This window comes from Cervus canadensis, chromosome X, assembly GCF_019320065.1.
Source record: "Cervus canadensis isolate Bull #8, Minnesota chromosome X, ASM1932006v1, whole genome shotgun sequence".
In the NCBI taxonomy this organism is placed as follows: domain Eukaryota; kingdom Metazoa; phylum Chordata; class Mammalia; order Artiodactyla; family Cervidae; genus Cervus; species Cervus canadensis.
Window position 1 is genome coordinate 102,204,071 of NC_057419.1, and position 18,369 is coordinate 102,222,439.

At 40.5% G+C, this 18,369-nt stretch overlaps 1 protein-coding gene across 1 annotated transcript in view; it reads left to right on the forward strand.

Annotated features, from left to right (window-relative positions):
- The window catches only part of LOC122435681 (pre-rRNA-processing protein TSR2 homolog), a 114,678-nt gene extending 99,218 nt beyond the window's left edge, over positions 1-15,460 (forward strand). Inside the window, exon 2 of the mRNA XM_043459810.1 lies at positions 14,695-15,460. Within this exon, the coding sequence (XP_043315745.1) occupies positions 14,695-15,460 (766 nt within the window). The remainder of the gene's footprint in view (positions 1-14,694) is intronic.
- The last annotated feature ends 2,909 nt before the right edge of the window (positions 15,461-18,369 follow it).

Here is an 18,369-nt window from a genome sequence, read left to right on the forward strand (position 1 = left end):
AATAAATGCAGAAAAATAATTTGATAAAGTCTAACATTTTCCTCGGTTGGGAAGATCTGCTGGAGAAGGGACAGGCTACTCTCTCCAGTATTCTTGGGCTTCTCTGGTGGCTCATATGGTAAAGAATCTGCCTGCCATGCAGGAGAACTGGGTTCAATCCCTGGACTGGGAAGATCCCCTGGTGGAGGCATGGCAACCCACTCCAGTATTCTTGCCTGGAGAATCCCCATGGACAGAGGAGCATGGTGGGCTACAGTCCATGGGGTCACAAAGAGTTGGACATGACTAAGTGACTGAGCACATTCTGTATAAAAACTCTCAGTAAACTAGAAACAGAAAACCTCTTCAAACTGATGAAGATAATAAACAGTATAACTAACACCACACTTTGTGGTAGTGATGGCTTACAGTGAGTGATGTCAGATATGTGATCTCTGAAGGAGATTTAGCTTTGGGACCAGGGACCAGGCTTGATCACTCAAGAGCTTTTGTGTAGCAGAGTTTTATTAAAGTGAAAGAGGGGAAAAAAATAAAGTGAAAGAGGACAGAGAAATCTTCTGACATAGACATCAGAAGGGGGACAAAGAGTGTCCCACTTCTACTCTTAGAGAAGGGAGTTACTTTTTCAATTGGTTATTACAATAAATCAAAAGGATGTCTCAAGGCTGTAAAGATCTTACTGGATCCACTCCCACAATTTACATTTTAAGATGACAGGATTAGAACTAACAATAGAAAGATCTTACCAGACCCACTCCCACAGTATACAAGTTTTAAGATAACAAGATTAGTCAGAAGGTTCTTGTTAAGGAGAAACATATCCTTGAGCAAGATACAAAGCAATGTAGAAAAAAAAAGGTTTGTCCTTTTCTCCTCCTTGAGAGCCTCAGACTCCTTTCTACTTCTTGAGGGCCCTGGGCCCCTTTACCCTCCTTGGGGACCCTGGACTTCTTATCAACCTTCCAAGAAATTGACTCTCTCATTCCCCCCTTTTCTTTTAGGAGAATTATTTTACCAAGGGAAAGGGGCATTGTTTTTGTTCCATAAATACTTCCTGCTGTTGAGGGGCACTGTCCCTAAATTGTTGAAGCAACATATTCTTCTGACCCTCATATTGAGGATCTCTGATCCAGGGGTCCCAAATAACAGTTGGAGGAGGCTGAAGCACTCGTAGGAGCTTGAACAACCATTTGTAACTTAAAAGCTTTCAAACGGTTAGAAACAAACCCCATTATACAGTTACAGATGTAAGGCGAAATAGTCATTAAACCAAGTTAAAACATCATCAAAATTAAAAGTTACGTTATGTCCATAGTTATATCTGTCGATCTTAGGATTGTTAGATGTCATCAGATCAAGAAGAGGCATCACATATGATTGTTGTTGTTGAAGGTATATGCAGAGTTGAAGAAAGTCCTTTCCTTGAAGCAGAGAAACCCACCATGTGAAATCTTAAGTTGATGAAGAGGAGAACACCCTGCAGACCCAGCAATTAGACCAATTATGGAATGCAGCATAAGAATGAGCCCAGGACAGGAAGGCATTTTCTTGAATGTCAAATGGTAGACTCAGGAATTTTGGACTCAGCAGTTGCAGGCCCACATAGATCATCAGGTCTATTTGAAAAGTAAAAGGTGAACGCATAGAGGATGAAGACATAAAATGACATTGTTTTAGTTTTGGTCAGGGTGCCAGTGTTTAACTCAAGTGTGGTGCACCCAAGAATCAATTCCTGGCACTTTGACTGCTGTGGGAAAAGAAAGAATAACCTGGTAAGGGCCTTCCCAGAGGGGCTTAAAAGATTGCCCTCCAGATCCCAATGTTTTTATCAGGACCTTGGTGCCTGGCTCAAACAGCAGCTTGTTTGACTTAAAGGCTGGGTCAGGAGTTAGCCTCCTGGGAATGTCTGTTGAAAAGCTAAAAGTTTAGTCACATAGTTAATTTCAAGGCTTCAGGATCTATGAAGGATCTATGATACCTATGACAATATCTGCACAAAAGCGGTCTACCATAGAGACAATCCCTTTTTAGGAACAGTTCAAGCCCTCATTAAAGCTATGGGTAAAACTTTAAAGCAACTGTCTTGTGTTTCCTGAGTTAGCTTACACAGATGCCTCTTAATAATGTCATTAGCCTTTTCAACCTTTTCTGAAGATTGGGGTCTCCAGAAACAGTGTAAGTGATATTATATTCCTAGAGTATTGACACCCCTTGAGTTACAGTAGCTTTAAGAACAGAGCATTGTTGCTCTGAACTTTAGAGTTTAAGATCCCATTCATAAGAAGTCAGTACAGTAAGATTTTGCCCATTACTAAACATATGAGCTTTCAGTTCAGTTCAGTCGCTCAGTTGTGTCTGACTGTTTGCGACCCCATGAATCGCAGCACACCAGCCCTCCCTGTCCATCACCAACTCCCGGAGTTTCTTCAGAAACTTAGTGGACTCATGCCCATTGAGTCGGTGATGCCATCCAGCCATCTCATCCTCTGTCGTCCCTTTCTCCATCTGCCCCCAATCCCTCCCAGCATCAGGGTCTTTTCCAATGAGTCAACTGTTCGCATGAGATGGCCAAAGTATTGGAGTTTCAGCCTCAGCATCAGTCCTTCCAATGAACACCCAGGGCTGATCTCCTTTAGAATGGACTGGTTGGATCTCCTTGCAGTCCAAGGGACTCTCAAAAGTCTTCTCCAACACCACAGTTCAAAAGCATCAATTTTTCGGTGCTCAACTTTCCTCACAGTCCAACTCTCACATCCATACATGACCACTGGAAGAACCATAGCCTTGACCAGACGGACCTTTGTTGGCAAAGTAATGTCTCTGCTTTTTAATATGCTATCTAGGTTGGTCATAACTTTCCTTCCAAAGAATAAGCATTTTTTTAATTTCATGGCTACAATCACGATCTGCAGTGATTTTGGAGCCCCCAAAAATAAAGTCTGACACTGTTTCCACTCTCTCCCCATCTATTTTCCATGAAGTGATGGGATCAGGTGCCATGATCCTAGTTTTCTGAATGTTGGGCTTCAAGCCAACTTTTTCACTCTCCTCTTTCACCTTCATCAAGAGACTTTTTAGTTCATCTTCACTTTCTGCCATAAGGGTGGTGTCATCTGCATATCTGAGGTTAGTGATATTTCTCCCAGCAATCTTGATTCCAGCTTGTGCTTCTTTCAGCCCAGAGTTTCTCATGATGTACTCTGCATATAAGTTAAATAAGCAAGATGACAATATACAGCCTTGACGTACTCCTTTTCCTATTTGGAACCAGTCTGTTGTTCCATGTCCAGTTCTAACTAGTGCTTCCTGACCTGCATACAGGTTTTTCAAGAGGCAGGTCAGGTGGTCTGGTATTCCCATCTCTTTCAGAATTTTCCACAGTTTATTGTGATCCACACAGTCAAAGGCTTTGGCATAGTCAATAAAGCAGAAGTAGACATTTTTCTGGAACTCTCTTGCTTTTTCGATGATCCAGCAGATGTTGGCAATTTGATCTCTGGTTCCTCTGCCTTTTCTAAAACCAGCTTGAACATCTGGAAGCTCATGGTTCACGTATTGCTGAAGCCTGGCTTGGAGAATTTTGAGCATTACTTTTCTAGTGTGTGAAATGAGTACAATTGTGTGGTAGTTTGAGCGTTCTTTGGGATTGCCTTTCTTAGGGGTTGGGATGAAAACTGACCTTTCCCAGTCCTGTGGCCACTGCTGAGTTTTCCAAATTTGCTGGCATATTGAGTGTAGCACTTTCACAGCATCATCTTTCAGGATGTGAAATAGCTCAACTGGAATTCCATCACGTCCACTAGCTTTGTTCGTAGTGATGCTTTCTAAGGCTCACCTGACTTCACATTCCAGGATGTCTGGCTCTAGGTGAGTGATCACACCATTGTGATTATCTGGGTCATGAAGATCTTTTTTATACAGTTCTTCTGTGTATTCTTGCCACCTCTTCTTAATATCTTCTGCTTCTGTTAGGTCCATACCATTTCTGTCCTTTATTGAGCCCATCTTTGCATGAAATATTCCCTTGGTATCTCTAATTTTCTTGACGAGATCTCTAGTCTTTCCCATTCTATTGTTTTCCTCTATTTCTTTGCATTGATCGCTGAGAATGGCTTTCTTATCTCTCCTGGCTATTCTTTGGACCTCTGCATTCAAATGGGAATATCTTTCCTTTTCTCCTTTGCTTTTCTCTTCTCTTCTTTTCACAGCTATTTGTAAGGCCTTCTCAGACAAGCATTTTGCCTTTTTGCATTTCTTTTCCATGGGGATGGTCTTGATGCCTGTATCCTGTACAATGTTACAAACCTCTGTCCATAGTTCATCAGGCTCTCTGTCTATCAGATCTAGTCCCTTAAATCTATTTCTCACTTCCACTGTATAGTCATAAGGGATTTGATTTAGGGCATACCTGAATGGTCTAGTGGTTTTCCCTACTTTCTTCAGTTTAAGTCTGAATTTGGCAATAAAGAGTTCATGATCTGAGCCACAGTCAGCTCCCAGTCTTGTTTTTGCTGACTGTATAGAGCTTCTCCATCTTTGGCTGCAAAGAATATAATCAATCTGATTTCAGTGTCGACCATCTGGTGATGTCCATGTGTAAAGTCTTCTCTTGTGTTGTTGCAAGAGGGTGTTTGCTATGACTAGTGCATTCTCTTGGCAGAACTCTATCAGCCTTTGCCCTGCTTCATTCCATACTCCAAGGCCAAATTTGCCTGTTACTCCAGGTGTTTCTTCCTACTTTTGCATTCCAGTCTCCTATAATGAGAAGGACATCTTTTTTGGGTGTTAGTTCTAAAAGGTCTTGTAGGTCTTCATAGAGCCGTTCAACTTCAGCTTCTTTAGCATTACTGGTTGGGGCATAGACTTGGCTTATCGTGGTATTGAATGGTTTGCCTTGGAAATGAACAGAGATCATTCTGTTGTTTTTGAGATTGCATCCAAGTACTGCATTTCAGACTCTTTTGTTGACCATGATGGCTACTCCATTTCTTCTAAGGGATTCCTGCTCACAGTAGTAGATATAATGGTCATCTGAGTTATTCACCAATTCCAGTCCACTTTAGTTCACTAATTCCTAGAATGTCAACATTCACTCTTGCCATCTCCTGTTTGACCACTTCCAATTTGCCTTGATTCATGGACCTAACATTCCAGGTTCCTATGCAATATTGCTCTTTATAGCATTGGACTTTGCTTCTATCACCAGTCACATCCACAATTGGGTATTGTTTTTGCTTTGGCTCCATCCCTTCATTCTTTCTGGAGTTATTTCTTTCTGGAGTTCTTTCTTTCTGGAGTTATGAGCTTTAGGCATTAGCAAAACAATAGCAGTGATCACCCTTAAGGAATGTGGCCATAGCCTTTTTTCACTAAAACTAAACTCTGATTCTGTGGGCAAGCTCAAAGTTGGAGTCTGCAAGAGAGCAGTCTGAAGAGTCTTAAAAGCCTTTTGAGTCTTGGGGGACCAAACTAGCTTGTTGGTTTGGTCCTGCTGAGTTTCAGTTATAAGTTTATATAAAAGCTGGGCAAGTTCCCCATAACCCAGAATCCAAATGTAGCAATAGCCTGTGATCCCCAAAATCCTCTCAATTGTCTTAAAGTCATATTTGGCTTGTTTAGGAATTTCAGACAATAAAGTATAGGATTAGGCATCTATTATTTGTATATCTCGAGCAAGTCTCCATTTATCATTTGACTTTTTCACACCCAAAATAGGAGTTTTCCTTTACATTTTCAATGATGGGTGTTAACCCTTAACCTCAGGCTTTAATGGATACTGCTTTTGATGTGAAAATAGGTGAGGGTCATTGAGCTTGATAATGATAGAAACAGTATTTTGTGTTCTACCCAGTTTTTCCATCAGTCCACAGTCTAGGATTTACATTTTGTTCAATTAAGGGGAGAGAAAGAGCAGGCTCCATATTCATGAAAACAGAGGCCTGGACCTTGCTCAGTGTATCCCTCACCAGAAGGGGTGAGGTAGACTCTGGCACAATTAGAAACTTGAGAAAATAGCACAGAGTCCTAGTTGCCCCTTAAAGGACAACTAAAATAATAACATTTGGATCATCTAGACAGTCCCATTATGGTAGTGGATTGGGAAGAAAGCAGACCAGGGGCTTCAGTGAGCACAGAGAGAGTTGCCCCAGTGTCCAAAAGAAATTGACTGATTGCCACCCCCCCACAGTAATTAATACCTGGGGTTCTTCGGGTGTAATTAGGATGGGAGGTTGTGTGGGGACGCTGGGACATCTGCAGTCCCAATTGTCTTGAAAGTCCGACCCCTGGGGGCTACACCTTGGAGGGCAGTCTCTTCTCCAGTATGGTCCTTTGCAGACCAGACAACGAGCTGGGGCAGCTTAGATACCTGAAGGCAATCCTACTTGAGATGCCCATCCTTCCCATAGTAGTAACCAGTCCATCCCTTTTCACCTGGCTTCCTCTGGGTATTTTTCCAAAGGCTGTTTCAGAGCAGGTCAAACAGCCATTGTTGGGGCTTCAGTCTATTGCCTGGTTCTTTTGTTTTTTGCTCTTATTTTCCTCCTCATATTCTCTACCATAATATACTGTCTGAGCCAGCTGCAACAGTTTTTCTAAAGACTGATTTGGTCTGAATGCCTGTTTTAGTAGTGTACAGCAGATACCTGGAGCTGACTGAGTGAGAAATCTATCTTTCAAGATTATTTTTCCCTTTTCCCTCATTGATTTTGAAATCAATGTCAGTAAACTTACGAAGAGCCTCCCATAGTCTATCTAGGAATTTACCAGGAGTTTCCTTCTCTCCCTGTTCTATGTCAGCCAATTAGCATAGTTTAAAGTCTTAGCATGCACTTGCTTAAGTCCTTCAAGAATACATCCAGCAAAGTGGCTCTGTTATTGGAACTGCTTGGCTCCCAGTAAGAAGGAGGGATATTTCATGTTCCTTCTTTTTCCTTGCCTCACGCTTAAGTCATTCATCTCCAAAAGCAGTTCACTTAGCTCAGTCACGCAGTCATGTCTGACTCTTTGTGACCCTATGGACTGCAGCACACCAGGCTTCCCTGTCCATCACCAACACCAAAAGGAGTAGCTTCCCCTAAAACTTGAGTTTTCAAGTCAGGAGTCAGGAGTCAGCATCTGCCCCAAGGCATATATTACATTTCTCCAAGAAAGGTCATAAAGTAAAATTAGTCCCATAAAGGCTTCTGTGAACTTTTCTGGATCCTCTAGATAGTGTTGACCACAATTGGTACTGCTTGAATTTCTACTAAGACTGAGACAACCCATCCTGAAAGGGTGCGCGTATTCTCAGCCTGTTCAGTTGGGAGCCCCAGATGCAGGGACAAAGTACGAGGACAGGAGGCAGCTGCTGTGGGTTTCACACCCAAATCTTTACCCTTAGGACATAAGTCTGGCATGTCTCACAGAGAGATAAAGAGCAACACATATGGCACTTCTACCCATTTATCTTGTTTTCTACAGAACCGGTCTAATTGTAAAACAGTATTATAATTAAGAGACCCTTCAACTGGCCAGTGTTTCCCGTCTCACAAAGGATATTGTAGCCATTCAGTATTACAGAATCTCAGGCATGTCTTTTTAAATTCTGAGGATCAAACTTGTCCCAGTTTTTTAAAAATACATTTTAAAGGATTGGTTCTGGAACTTCTAGCTCCCATATGTAAGAGAGAAAAAAGTGGCATCCACAGCCATGGCTTTTTTCCACTGGAGGTGTCCCTCCCTGCTTTAGATGGGAGTGTAGACAGACTTTCCACCAAAGCTTTCCTTCCCTGGCCAGACTTAGTCTGTGCCTTACCAACACAGGCACCTTACTCATCCTTCTTGGTTCTACCACTGAGGTAGGGTGGAGATGCATCAAGGGTAGACCTGATGGCATCCCAGATTGATTTTCAGATCCTTACCACCATGACCTCTGTTTAATTTGCTCTCTTCTTCTGATGACACCCAGGTTGGAGCAGAATAGCTTTCCAGAATGTTTTCCAAGCTAAGACTACTAGGGGAAGCATCCGTCTTACATGTGCCCATGCACATTCCTGAGTACCATCCTGACCATAGTAGAAGTGGTGAGTCATAAAGGGATGAACAACAACCAAGATGTCCCTTATGAGTGTCACCACACCAGCGAGGTCAGCCAGTGAGGAAAAAGTGATTTTTGTCATCAAGCTACTAAGGTCAATGCTTCCAGTTCATTTCCACAGCTTTCACAAAAGAAATATCTAAAAAGTTGAGACAGAAGCCATTCAAGAGCTTTCTCTGGTCTGCTAAGAGCTAGCACTACCAAAGGAAGAAGCCCACTGCACTTCCAATTTGACCAGGTCCTGCAATTCCAGATCTGTGTCCTCAAAAACCTCATGGTTACCAGTGATGCTTGTATCCACACAGATCAGAGGCACAGCCATGACAAAGACTCACTTTTAGGTTGCTGGCCCTTGAAGCAGGCAGCCAAGAGATGGACCTCTAGCCTGAGAGATGTTCCTGGAGCTAGAGCTCCGCCTCACTCCCAAACGTGCTCTTGTAACTTTTTGCTCCTAGCAAGGCTAGGCACTTCTGTACAAGGGGGGGTCTAAGTAAAAGTATACAGTAGCTGCATGGATCACAAGTCCCTTGGAAGTCTATGATCTGACAGAGTAGGTTAGTAGTTCTAATTCCCCACGCAATTATGAAATGGTCCAAATGACCAGGAAAAGGTGACCAAGAAACTAAAGTTTGGAGCACACGCTTCGCCCATTTCTGGCCACTCCCTTCACAGGGACCTTGGATGTCTCTTGGCATTGGCAGGTCCATATAAACCCCCAACAAGGCTCCCCTTTTGGGGCCTGCCTTCAGTCATTACAAGGCACCTCAAAACTACACAGCAGGACTCATCACTTGCTTCGCGCAGGGCATGTCATTCATTCACACAGCACACCAAAGAGTTAGTAAAGTAAAGCAGAAAACATGTATGCTGAGAAAGCAGGGAGGCTAGAGCTCTGAATGTTCTTACCTTTTCCTGAAGATCCCGGATGAGCCCCCAAGATGATAGATTACCGAGAATGATGTCGGATTCATGATCTCTGAAGAAGATTTAGCTGCAGGACCAGGGACCAGGCTTGATCACTCAAGAGCTTTTGTGTAGCAGAGTTTTATTAAAGTGAAAGAGGACAGAGAAAGCTTCTGACATAGACATCAGAAGGGAGACAAAGAGTGCCCCACTCACTACTCTTAGAAAAGGGAGTTATATACTTTTTCAATTGGTTATTAGGATAAATCAAAAGGATGTCTCAAGGTTGTAAAGATCTTATTAGACCCACTCTCACAATTTACATTTTTAGATGATAGGATTAGAACTAACAATAGAAAGATCTTACCAGACCCACTCCCACAGTATACAAGTTTTAAGATAACAAGATTAGTCAGAAGGTTCTTGTTAAAGAGAAACATATCCTTGAGCAAGATACATTGTTATACTGACTAAGGCAAAGCAATATAGAAAAAAAAATGTTTGTCTTTTTCTCTTCCTTGAGAGTCTGGACCCCTTTCTCCTCCTTGGGGACCCTGAACTTCTTATCAACCTTCCTATGGAATTGACTCTTTCAGTAGAAGACTGAGTGCTCTACTTCTAAGATCAAAATAACAAAAAGGTGTCCACTATCATTGTACTGAATATCTGTCCCTGAAATCATATTAGAAAATGTGTGAGAAGTTATCCAGTTTGGAAAAGAAGAATTAAACTGTTTTTACTTGCAGGCGACATCAGTATAGAATATCCAATGAAATCTACAACAACAACAAATAACTAAAACTAAGAAGTAATTTAAGCAATGTTGCAAGATGTACAGTTGATATATAAAATCCAATGAATTGTTTTTTATATAGTAGGATAGACAATTGAAAATTAAAATAAAAATAGTAACATTAACAATAACATTTAAGTATGAAAAACTTAAGAATCTGGCAAAATATATGAAAGGCAATAATGCAAAAAATGGACAAAAGATTTGGACAGGAAATTCACTAAATGAAGATATACAGATGATAACTAAGCACTGCACACCAAGATGATGGCTCTAGTGAGAGAACAGACAAGAACAAGTGTGATGAGGATGGGAAAAAAAATTGAACTTTCATACACCATTTATGGGAATGCAAAATAGTATAGCCCTGGTGGAAAACACTTTGGAAGTTGCTTAAAAAGTTAAACATTGTGTTACCAAATGACCCAGCAATCCCACTCCTAGGTATACACCACAAAGGATGACAAAAAATGTTTACCCAAGGACTTGAACATGAATGTTTATAGCAGTCCTATAGTCAAAAAGTTGAAGCAACTCAAATGTCCACCAACTGGTGATCAAATAAATAAAACATGCAATGTAATATTATTTGGCCATAAAATGAATGGAGCTCTGATACATGCTATAACATGCTATACCTCTGAAATGATTATGTTAATTAAAAGAAGCCAGGCACAAAAGGCTGCATATTGTATTATTCTGTTCATATGAATGAATATGTCCCAGATTAGGTAATTCTCTAAAGACAGAAAATAGAGTAGTGGATGCCAGGGGCCAGATGAAGGTAGAAATGGAAAATGTCTGCCAACTGGACAGCATTTCCCATTGGAGTGATGAAAATATTCTAGAATATGGTAGTGGTTATGGTTATATAACCTATGAATAAATTACAAATCAATGAATTGTACATTTTAACTGGTAAATTCATGATACATGGACAACATGTCAATAAATAAACAGCTAAAAAAAATCACTAAAGTTAACTTCTATGTCCAGGAAATTTATCCTTCAAAAATGAAGGAGAAATAGATATTCTCACATGAACAAAAAGTAAGGCAATTGATTCTCAGCAGTTATCTTGTCTGTAAGAAATGTTAAAAGAAGTTATTTCCACAGGATAAGATGATATTAAACAGAAACTCTGAGTTAAGAAAGAAAAAGTGCCATAAAATAAATAAATAAATGAAGGTAAAATAAAAGGAAGCATTTTTCTTATTCTTAACTGGTAAAAGATAAATGCTTGTTTGGGCTTCTCCATTTTTACTTTTCACTGATTATGAATCTTCATAATTAAAGTTAGTTTCCTGTACACAACATATATTTTGGCTCAGCGGTAAAGAATCCACTTGCAATGTAGGAGCTGTAGCATGCTCGAATTCCATCTCTGTGTCAGGAAGATCCCCTGGAGGAAAGCATGGCAACCCACTCCAGTATTCTTGCCTGGAGAGTCCCATGGACAGGGGAGCCTGGAGGACTACAGTCCATAGGGTCGCAAAGAGTTGGACATGACTGAAGTGACTTAATGTGCATGCACAAATGTTTGTTTAAAGCAATTACAGCAAAAAATGTATTGAGTGTTTATAACAAACAAATATGGCTGCAATATCACAAGACAAAGAATGAAGGAACTGAGAATACTCCACTAATTATATGAGAATTGATATAATGTTATTTGAGGGTTCAGTCCAGTTCAGTTCAGTTGCTCAGTCATGTCCAACTCTTTGTGACCCCATGGACTGCAGCACGCCAGGCCTCCCTGTCTCTCACCACCTCCCAGAGTTTACTCAAACTCATGTCCATTGAGTCGGTGATGCCATCCAACGATTTCATCCTCTGTGGTCCCCTTCTCCTCCTGCCTTCAATCTTTCCCAGCATCAAGGTCTTTTCAAATGAGTCAGTTCTTCGCATCAGGTGCCCAAAGTATTGGAGTTTCAGCTTCAGAATCAGTCCTTCCAATGAATATTCAGGTCTGATTTCCTTTAGGATGGACTGGTTGGATCTCCTTGCAGTCCAAGGGACTCTCAAGAGTCTTCTCCAACAGCATAGTTCAAAACCATCAGTTCTCTGGCGCTCAGCTTTCTTTATAGTCCAACTCTCACATCCATACATGACTACTGGAAAAACCACAGCTTTGACTAGACAGACCTTTGTTGGCAAAGTAACGTCTTTGCTTTTTAACATGCTGTTTAGGTTGGTCATAACTTTCAAGGAGTAAGTGTCTTTGGCTGCAGTCAGCATCTGCAGTGATTTTGGAGCCCCCAAATATAAAGTTTGCCACTGTTTCCACTGTTTCCCCATCTATTTGCCATGAAGTAAAAACACCAGATGCCATGATCTTAGTTTCCTGAATATTGAATTTAAGCCAACTTTTTCACTCTCCTCTTCCACTTTCATCAAGAGGCTCTTTAGTTCTTCTTCACTTTCTGCCATAAGGATGGTGTCATCTGCATATCTGAAGTTATTGATATTTCTCCCAGCAATCTTGATTCCAGCTTGTGTTTCATCCAGCCCAGCTGATGTACTCTACATATATGCAAAGTACATATATGTAGAGCACATCTACATATAAGTACAGTACATATATGTAGAGTGCATCTACATATATGATGTACTGTAGATGTACTCTACATATAAGTTAAATAAGCAGGGTGACAATATACTGCATTGACGTACTTTTTTTCTTATTTGGAACCAATCTGTTGTTCCATGTCCAGTCTATTTTTCCAATTGAGGGTGGACATATATTATTTTAAAATGTATATTGTAAGGCATATTTCAACACTAAAATTTTTTAAAAATGAAATTTTTTTTATCAGAAAAGGGTCTAAACTGTAATCATAAAAAAATGTTCAATTAAAATAGGAGAAGGCAGAAAGAGACAGAGAGAATCAAAGAAAAAATTGAAAGTAATGAATAGAAAGCAGTCACAAAGATGCTAGATCATTAATTACTCTAAATGTGAATTCTCTACCTATACCAGTCCAAGGCAGAGGTTGTCAGAATGGATAAACCACAACAATAGCAACAACAAAACACAAAACCAAAGTACATGCTGCGTACAAGAAACCCACTTTAATTATGAAGATTCATACTTAGTAAAAAGTAAAGATGGAGAAAACAACATCATGCCAACACTAATCTAAAGAAAGTTGGAGGGCTATCTTTTTTTTTGTTTGTTTGTTTTCAACAGAAGCAGATCAAGCCACTTTATTGATGATGAAAAGGGGAAGCCAAATTTCCTTGAGTTTGGGGATTTTATTTTTTATTTATTTTTTTAGATTTTATTTTATTTTATTTTTTATTAGTTGGAGGCTAATTACTTCACAACATTTCAGTGGGTTATGTCATACATTGACATGAATCAGCCGCGGAGTTACATGTATTCCCCATCCCGATCCCCCCTCCCACCTCCCTCTCCACCCGATTCCTCTGGGTCTTCTCAGTGCACCAGGCCCGAGCACTTGTCTCATGCATCCCACCTGGGCTGGTGATCTGTTTCACTATAGATAATATACATGCTGTTCTTTCGAAACATCCCACCCTCACCTTCTCCCACAGAGTTCAAAAGTCTGTTCTGTACTTCTGTGTCTCTTTTTCTGTTTTGCATATAGGGTTATCATTACCATCTTTCTAAATTCCATATATATGTGTTAGTATGCTGTAATGTTCTTTATCTTTCTGGCTTACTTCACTCTGTATAATGGGCTCCAGTTTCATCCATCTCATTAGAACTGATTCAAATGAATTCTTTTTAATGGCTGAGTAATATTCCATGGTGTATATGTGCCACGGCTTCCTTATCCATTCGTCTGCTGATGGACATCTCGGTTGCTTCCATGTCCTGGCTATTATAAACAGTGCTGCGATGAACATTGGGGTGCACGTGTCTCTTTCAGATCTGGTTTCCTCAGTGTGTATGCCCAGAAGTGGGATTGCTGGGTCATATGGCAGTTCTATTTCCAGTTTTTTAAGAAATCTCCACACTGTTTTCCCTAGTGGCTGTACTAGTTTGCATTCCCACCAACAGTGTAAGAGGGTTCCCTTTTCTCCACACCCTCTCCAGCATTTATTGCTTGTAGACTTTTGGATAGCAGCCATCCTGACTGGTGTGTAATGGTACCTCATTGTGGTTTTGATTTGCATTTCTCTGATAATGAGTGATGTTGAGCATCTTTTCATGTGTTTGTTAGCCAGAGGGCTATCTTAAATTTAGACAAAGCATACTTCAAAATAAAAAAGATTAACAGGGGATAAGGAGGGACATTATATAATGGTAAACAAGTTACTTTTACAAAGACACATAGCAATCCTTACCATTTATGTACCTAACAACAGAGCATCAAAATACATGAAGCAAAATGATAGAACTTGAAGGAGAAACAGTCCACCATTACAGTTGGAGACTTCAACCCTTGTGTCATTAACTGATAGATCCAGCAAGCAGAAAATCAATAAAGATATGGATGACCTGAAGGGTACTATCAGTCAACTTGATCTAAGCGACATTTATAGCATAATCCATCCAACAACAACAGAATAGACATTCTTCAGAAGTTCACATGAAACATTCACCAAGGCAGACTACATTCTAGGTCATAAAACATACCTTGAGAAATCTAAAAAAATAGAAATCATATAAAGTATATTCTCTGACAAAACTGTAATTAAACTATAAATCAATAATAGAAAGAGGGCTGGAAAATCCCCGTGTTTGGAAATTGAACTACACACTTCTAAATAAACCATGGATCAAAGAACAAGTCTCAACATATTGAACTAAATGAGAATGAAAATACAACCTATCAAACTTTGTAATAGAGTTAAAACAATGTTTAGAGGGACATTTATAGAATTACATTCAAATATTAGAAAAGAAGAATGATCTAAAATTAATAACCCATTTCTATTTTAGGAAATAAAGAAAGAGGCTCTTAGGGACTGTGGTCTGTGCATCGCTGGAAGCCTGGCCCACCTTGCAGATTGCTGTGGAGAATGGCTTTGGGGTTTTGCACAGCCGGGAGAAGGCTGTATACCTGGGGGGTGCAGTGGAGGAGTACTTCTTCCGCAATGCTGGCTTGGAGCTAGATGAGGTGAAGGACTTCCTCAGGGAGCTAATGGTGAATGAGTTTAATATGGTTGTGGGGAGTGGTAGTCTGCTCCAGGTGAGTCAGCAGCTACAGACCATGTTCCACCACTTCCAGAGGAGTGACAGGGCTGCTCTGAAGGCGATGGTCTCTCTCATCACCCAAAGAAAGTGTAAGGTCAGAGCCAATGGACTGACTACAGCCAGAGAGACTGATAAGGATGATGGTACAAATAGCATGGAGGAAGTGGAGATTGCAGCTATGAAAGATGGGGAAGCTACAGATGGGATGTGCCCACAGCCTGAACACTTTGGTCTAGACTCCCAGACTATTAAGGAAAAGTATATAGTGGAGGATGGCCAGACTAGAGAAAGAAATGAGTGGGGCTGTAAATGGTCTGGGTCCTTGTTTGCTTGGGACTTGTTTGTAGGGTTTTTGTTGAAGGGTTGCAGACCTCTGGACTGGTTATCTCATCTCCATGCTCACCCCATTTCCTTATCCAGATTCTTCCAGGGGGCAGAAGAACCCAAGTGCCCCTGGTCTTGGGGTGAACTGAGTGATAAGGTCTGGTTTCCTAGCAAAGTGTCTCCTGGGTGCAATTAGTGCGAAGAAGGAGGGATGAGCAGTATGGGAGTGACTGGGGGAGAAGCTATCACTGGTAGACAGGGGAATAGTAGGCAAGGGAATGTGTGAAAGGAGAGGACCAGAAGGAGAACCAGTGTTCCTGCTGGGTAAGGCATGGTGAGATGAGCTTGCAAATGGAAGCGAGATTAGTTGAAGATGCGAACCTAAGTAGTTGTGGCACCTCTCCCTCTCCCCTCCTCCTAATCCCCCACCCTCACACAGAGCAGCTCTATGCTCCTGCCCAGAAATTGGAACCTCCCAGGAATGTTCCCTTCCTGCAGCCCAGTATCTAGCATGTCTAAGTCCTTGCCTAGGCAGTGGGCTCAAGGTCCCTCGACTTTGTTTTGTCTCCTCCAACCTCTTTCCAAATGCCTCATCCCGTTAAAGTCCAGGGATGAGGCTTAAGACCTCAATAAATAATGCCTATTGTATTTAAAAAAAATAAAGGGAGAAAGAACAACAAATTAAAGTAAGCAGTGCTGCAATGAACACTGGGGTACATGTATACTACCAAGGGTGAAACAGATCACCAGCCCAGGTTGTATGCATGAGACAAGTGCTCAGGGCTGGTGCACTGGGAAGACCCAGAGGGATGGGATGGAGAGGGAGGTGGGAGGGGGGATCGGGACGGGGAACTCATGTAAATCCATGGCTGATTCCTGTCAATGTATGGCAAAAACCATTGCAATATTGTAAAGTAATTAGCCTCCAACTAATAAAAATAAGTGGAAAAAATTAAAAAATAAACTAAAGTAAGCAGAAGAAAGGGAATAATAAAAAATAAGTCAGAAATCAGTGAAATTGAAAACAGAAAAATATTAGGGAAAATCGAGAATGCTAAAAGGTGCTTTTTTGAAAAGGTCAATAAAATTGATAATTTTCTATCCAGTCTAATGAATACAAGTAAGAGAGACCCGAATTACCAATATCAGGAATTTTAAAAAGGTTCATCAATACTGATCCCATGGATATTAAAAAGATAGTACAGGAAAGCTGTGAATAACTGTACAACCACACAAAGTTAATAACTTAGATAAAATGAACCAATTTTTTGGAAGGCACAAATTATGAGTATTAACTCAATGAGAAACAGATAACCTGAAAGTATTATATTCATTAAAGTAAATTGAATTAGCACTTGAAAACCTTCCAAAAATAAAGAACACCTGGTCCAGATGATTATCCTTGTGTATTCTGTCAAAAACTTAAGGAAGACTTAATACCAATTTGACAATATCTCTTCCAGAAAATAAAAGAGGGAACACTTCACAATGCATCTTTTGAGGTAAGCATTGCCCTAATATCAAAATAAGAAGACTTTTCAAGAAAAGAAAACCATATACTACCATTTCTCATGAACATAGATGTAAAAATTCTCAATAAAATACTAGCAAATTGAATCTAACAGTACATAAAGAGATTGTAATGGATTGTAACTAAGTGGTGTTCATTCCTGGAATGTACAGCTGTTTTAACATTAATAAATCAATCAGTGCAAGTCAGCATAATAACAGATTGAATAAGAAAGGCAATGTGATTATTAATACATGAAGACAATGCATATGACAAAGTTCTATACACTTCATGATAAAAACTCTCAAAAATCTAGAACTAGAAATCAGTTCAGTTCAGTTGCTCAGTCATGTCCAACTCTTTGCGACCCCATGAACTGCAGCATGCCAGGCCTCCCTATCCATCATCAACTCCTGGAGTCCACCCAAACCCATGTCCATCAAGTCGATGATGCCATCCAACCATCTCATCCTCTGTCGTCCCCTTCTCCTCCTGCCCTCAATCTTTCCCAGCATCAGGATCTTTTCAAATGAGTCAACTCTTCGCATCAGGTGACCAAAGTATTGGAGTTTCACCTTCAACATCAGTCCTTCCAATGAACACCCAGGACTGATCTCCTTTAGGATGGACTGGTTGGATCTCCTTGCAGTCCTAGGGACTCTCAAGAGTCTTCTCCAAGACCTCAGCTCAATTCTTCGGTGCTCAGCTTTCTTTATAGTCCAACTCTCACATCCATAAATGACCACTGGAAAAACCATAGCCTTGACTAGACGGACCTTTGTTGGCAAAGTAATGTCTCTGCTTTTTAATATGCTATCTTGGTTGATCATAACTTTCCTTCTAAGGAGTAAGCATGTTTTAATTTCATGGCTGCAATCACCATCTGCAGTGACTTTGGAGCCCAAAAAAATAAAGTCAGCCACTATTTCTACTGTTTCCCCATCTATCTGCCATGAAGTGATGGGACCAGATGCCATGATCTTAGTTTTCTGAATGTTGAGCTTTAAGCCAACTTTTTCACTCTCCTCTTTCACTTTCATCAAGAGGCTCTTTCGTTCTTCTTCACTTTCTGCCATAAGGGTGGTGTCATCTGTATATCTGAGGTTATTGATATTTCTCCTGGCAATCTTGATTCCAGCTTGTGCTTCCTCCAGCCCAGCATTTCTCATGATGTACTCTGCATATAAGTTAAATAAGCAGGGTGACAATATGCAGCCTTGATGTACTCCTTTTCCTATTTGGAACCAGTCTGTTGTTCCATGTCCAGTTCTAACTAGTGCTTCCTGACCTGCATACAGGTTTCTCAAGAGGCAGGTCAGGTGATTTGGTATTCCAATCTCTTTCAGAATTTTCCACAGTTTATTGTGATCCACACAGTCAAAGGCTTTGGCATAGTCAATAAAACAGAAATAGATGTTTTATTTATTATCATAGTAAAGTATATATATGAAAAACCTATAGCTAAATGATACTGAATGGAGTATCCTTTCTCCCTAAGATAGGCAATAAGCAAGGATGTCCTCTCTCACCACTCCTATTCAACATTGTACTGGAAGTTCTAACTAACGCAATAAAATGAGATCAAAGAATAAAAT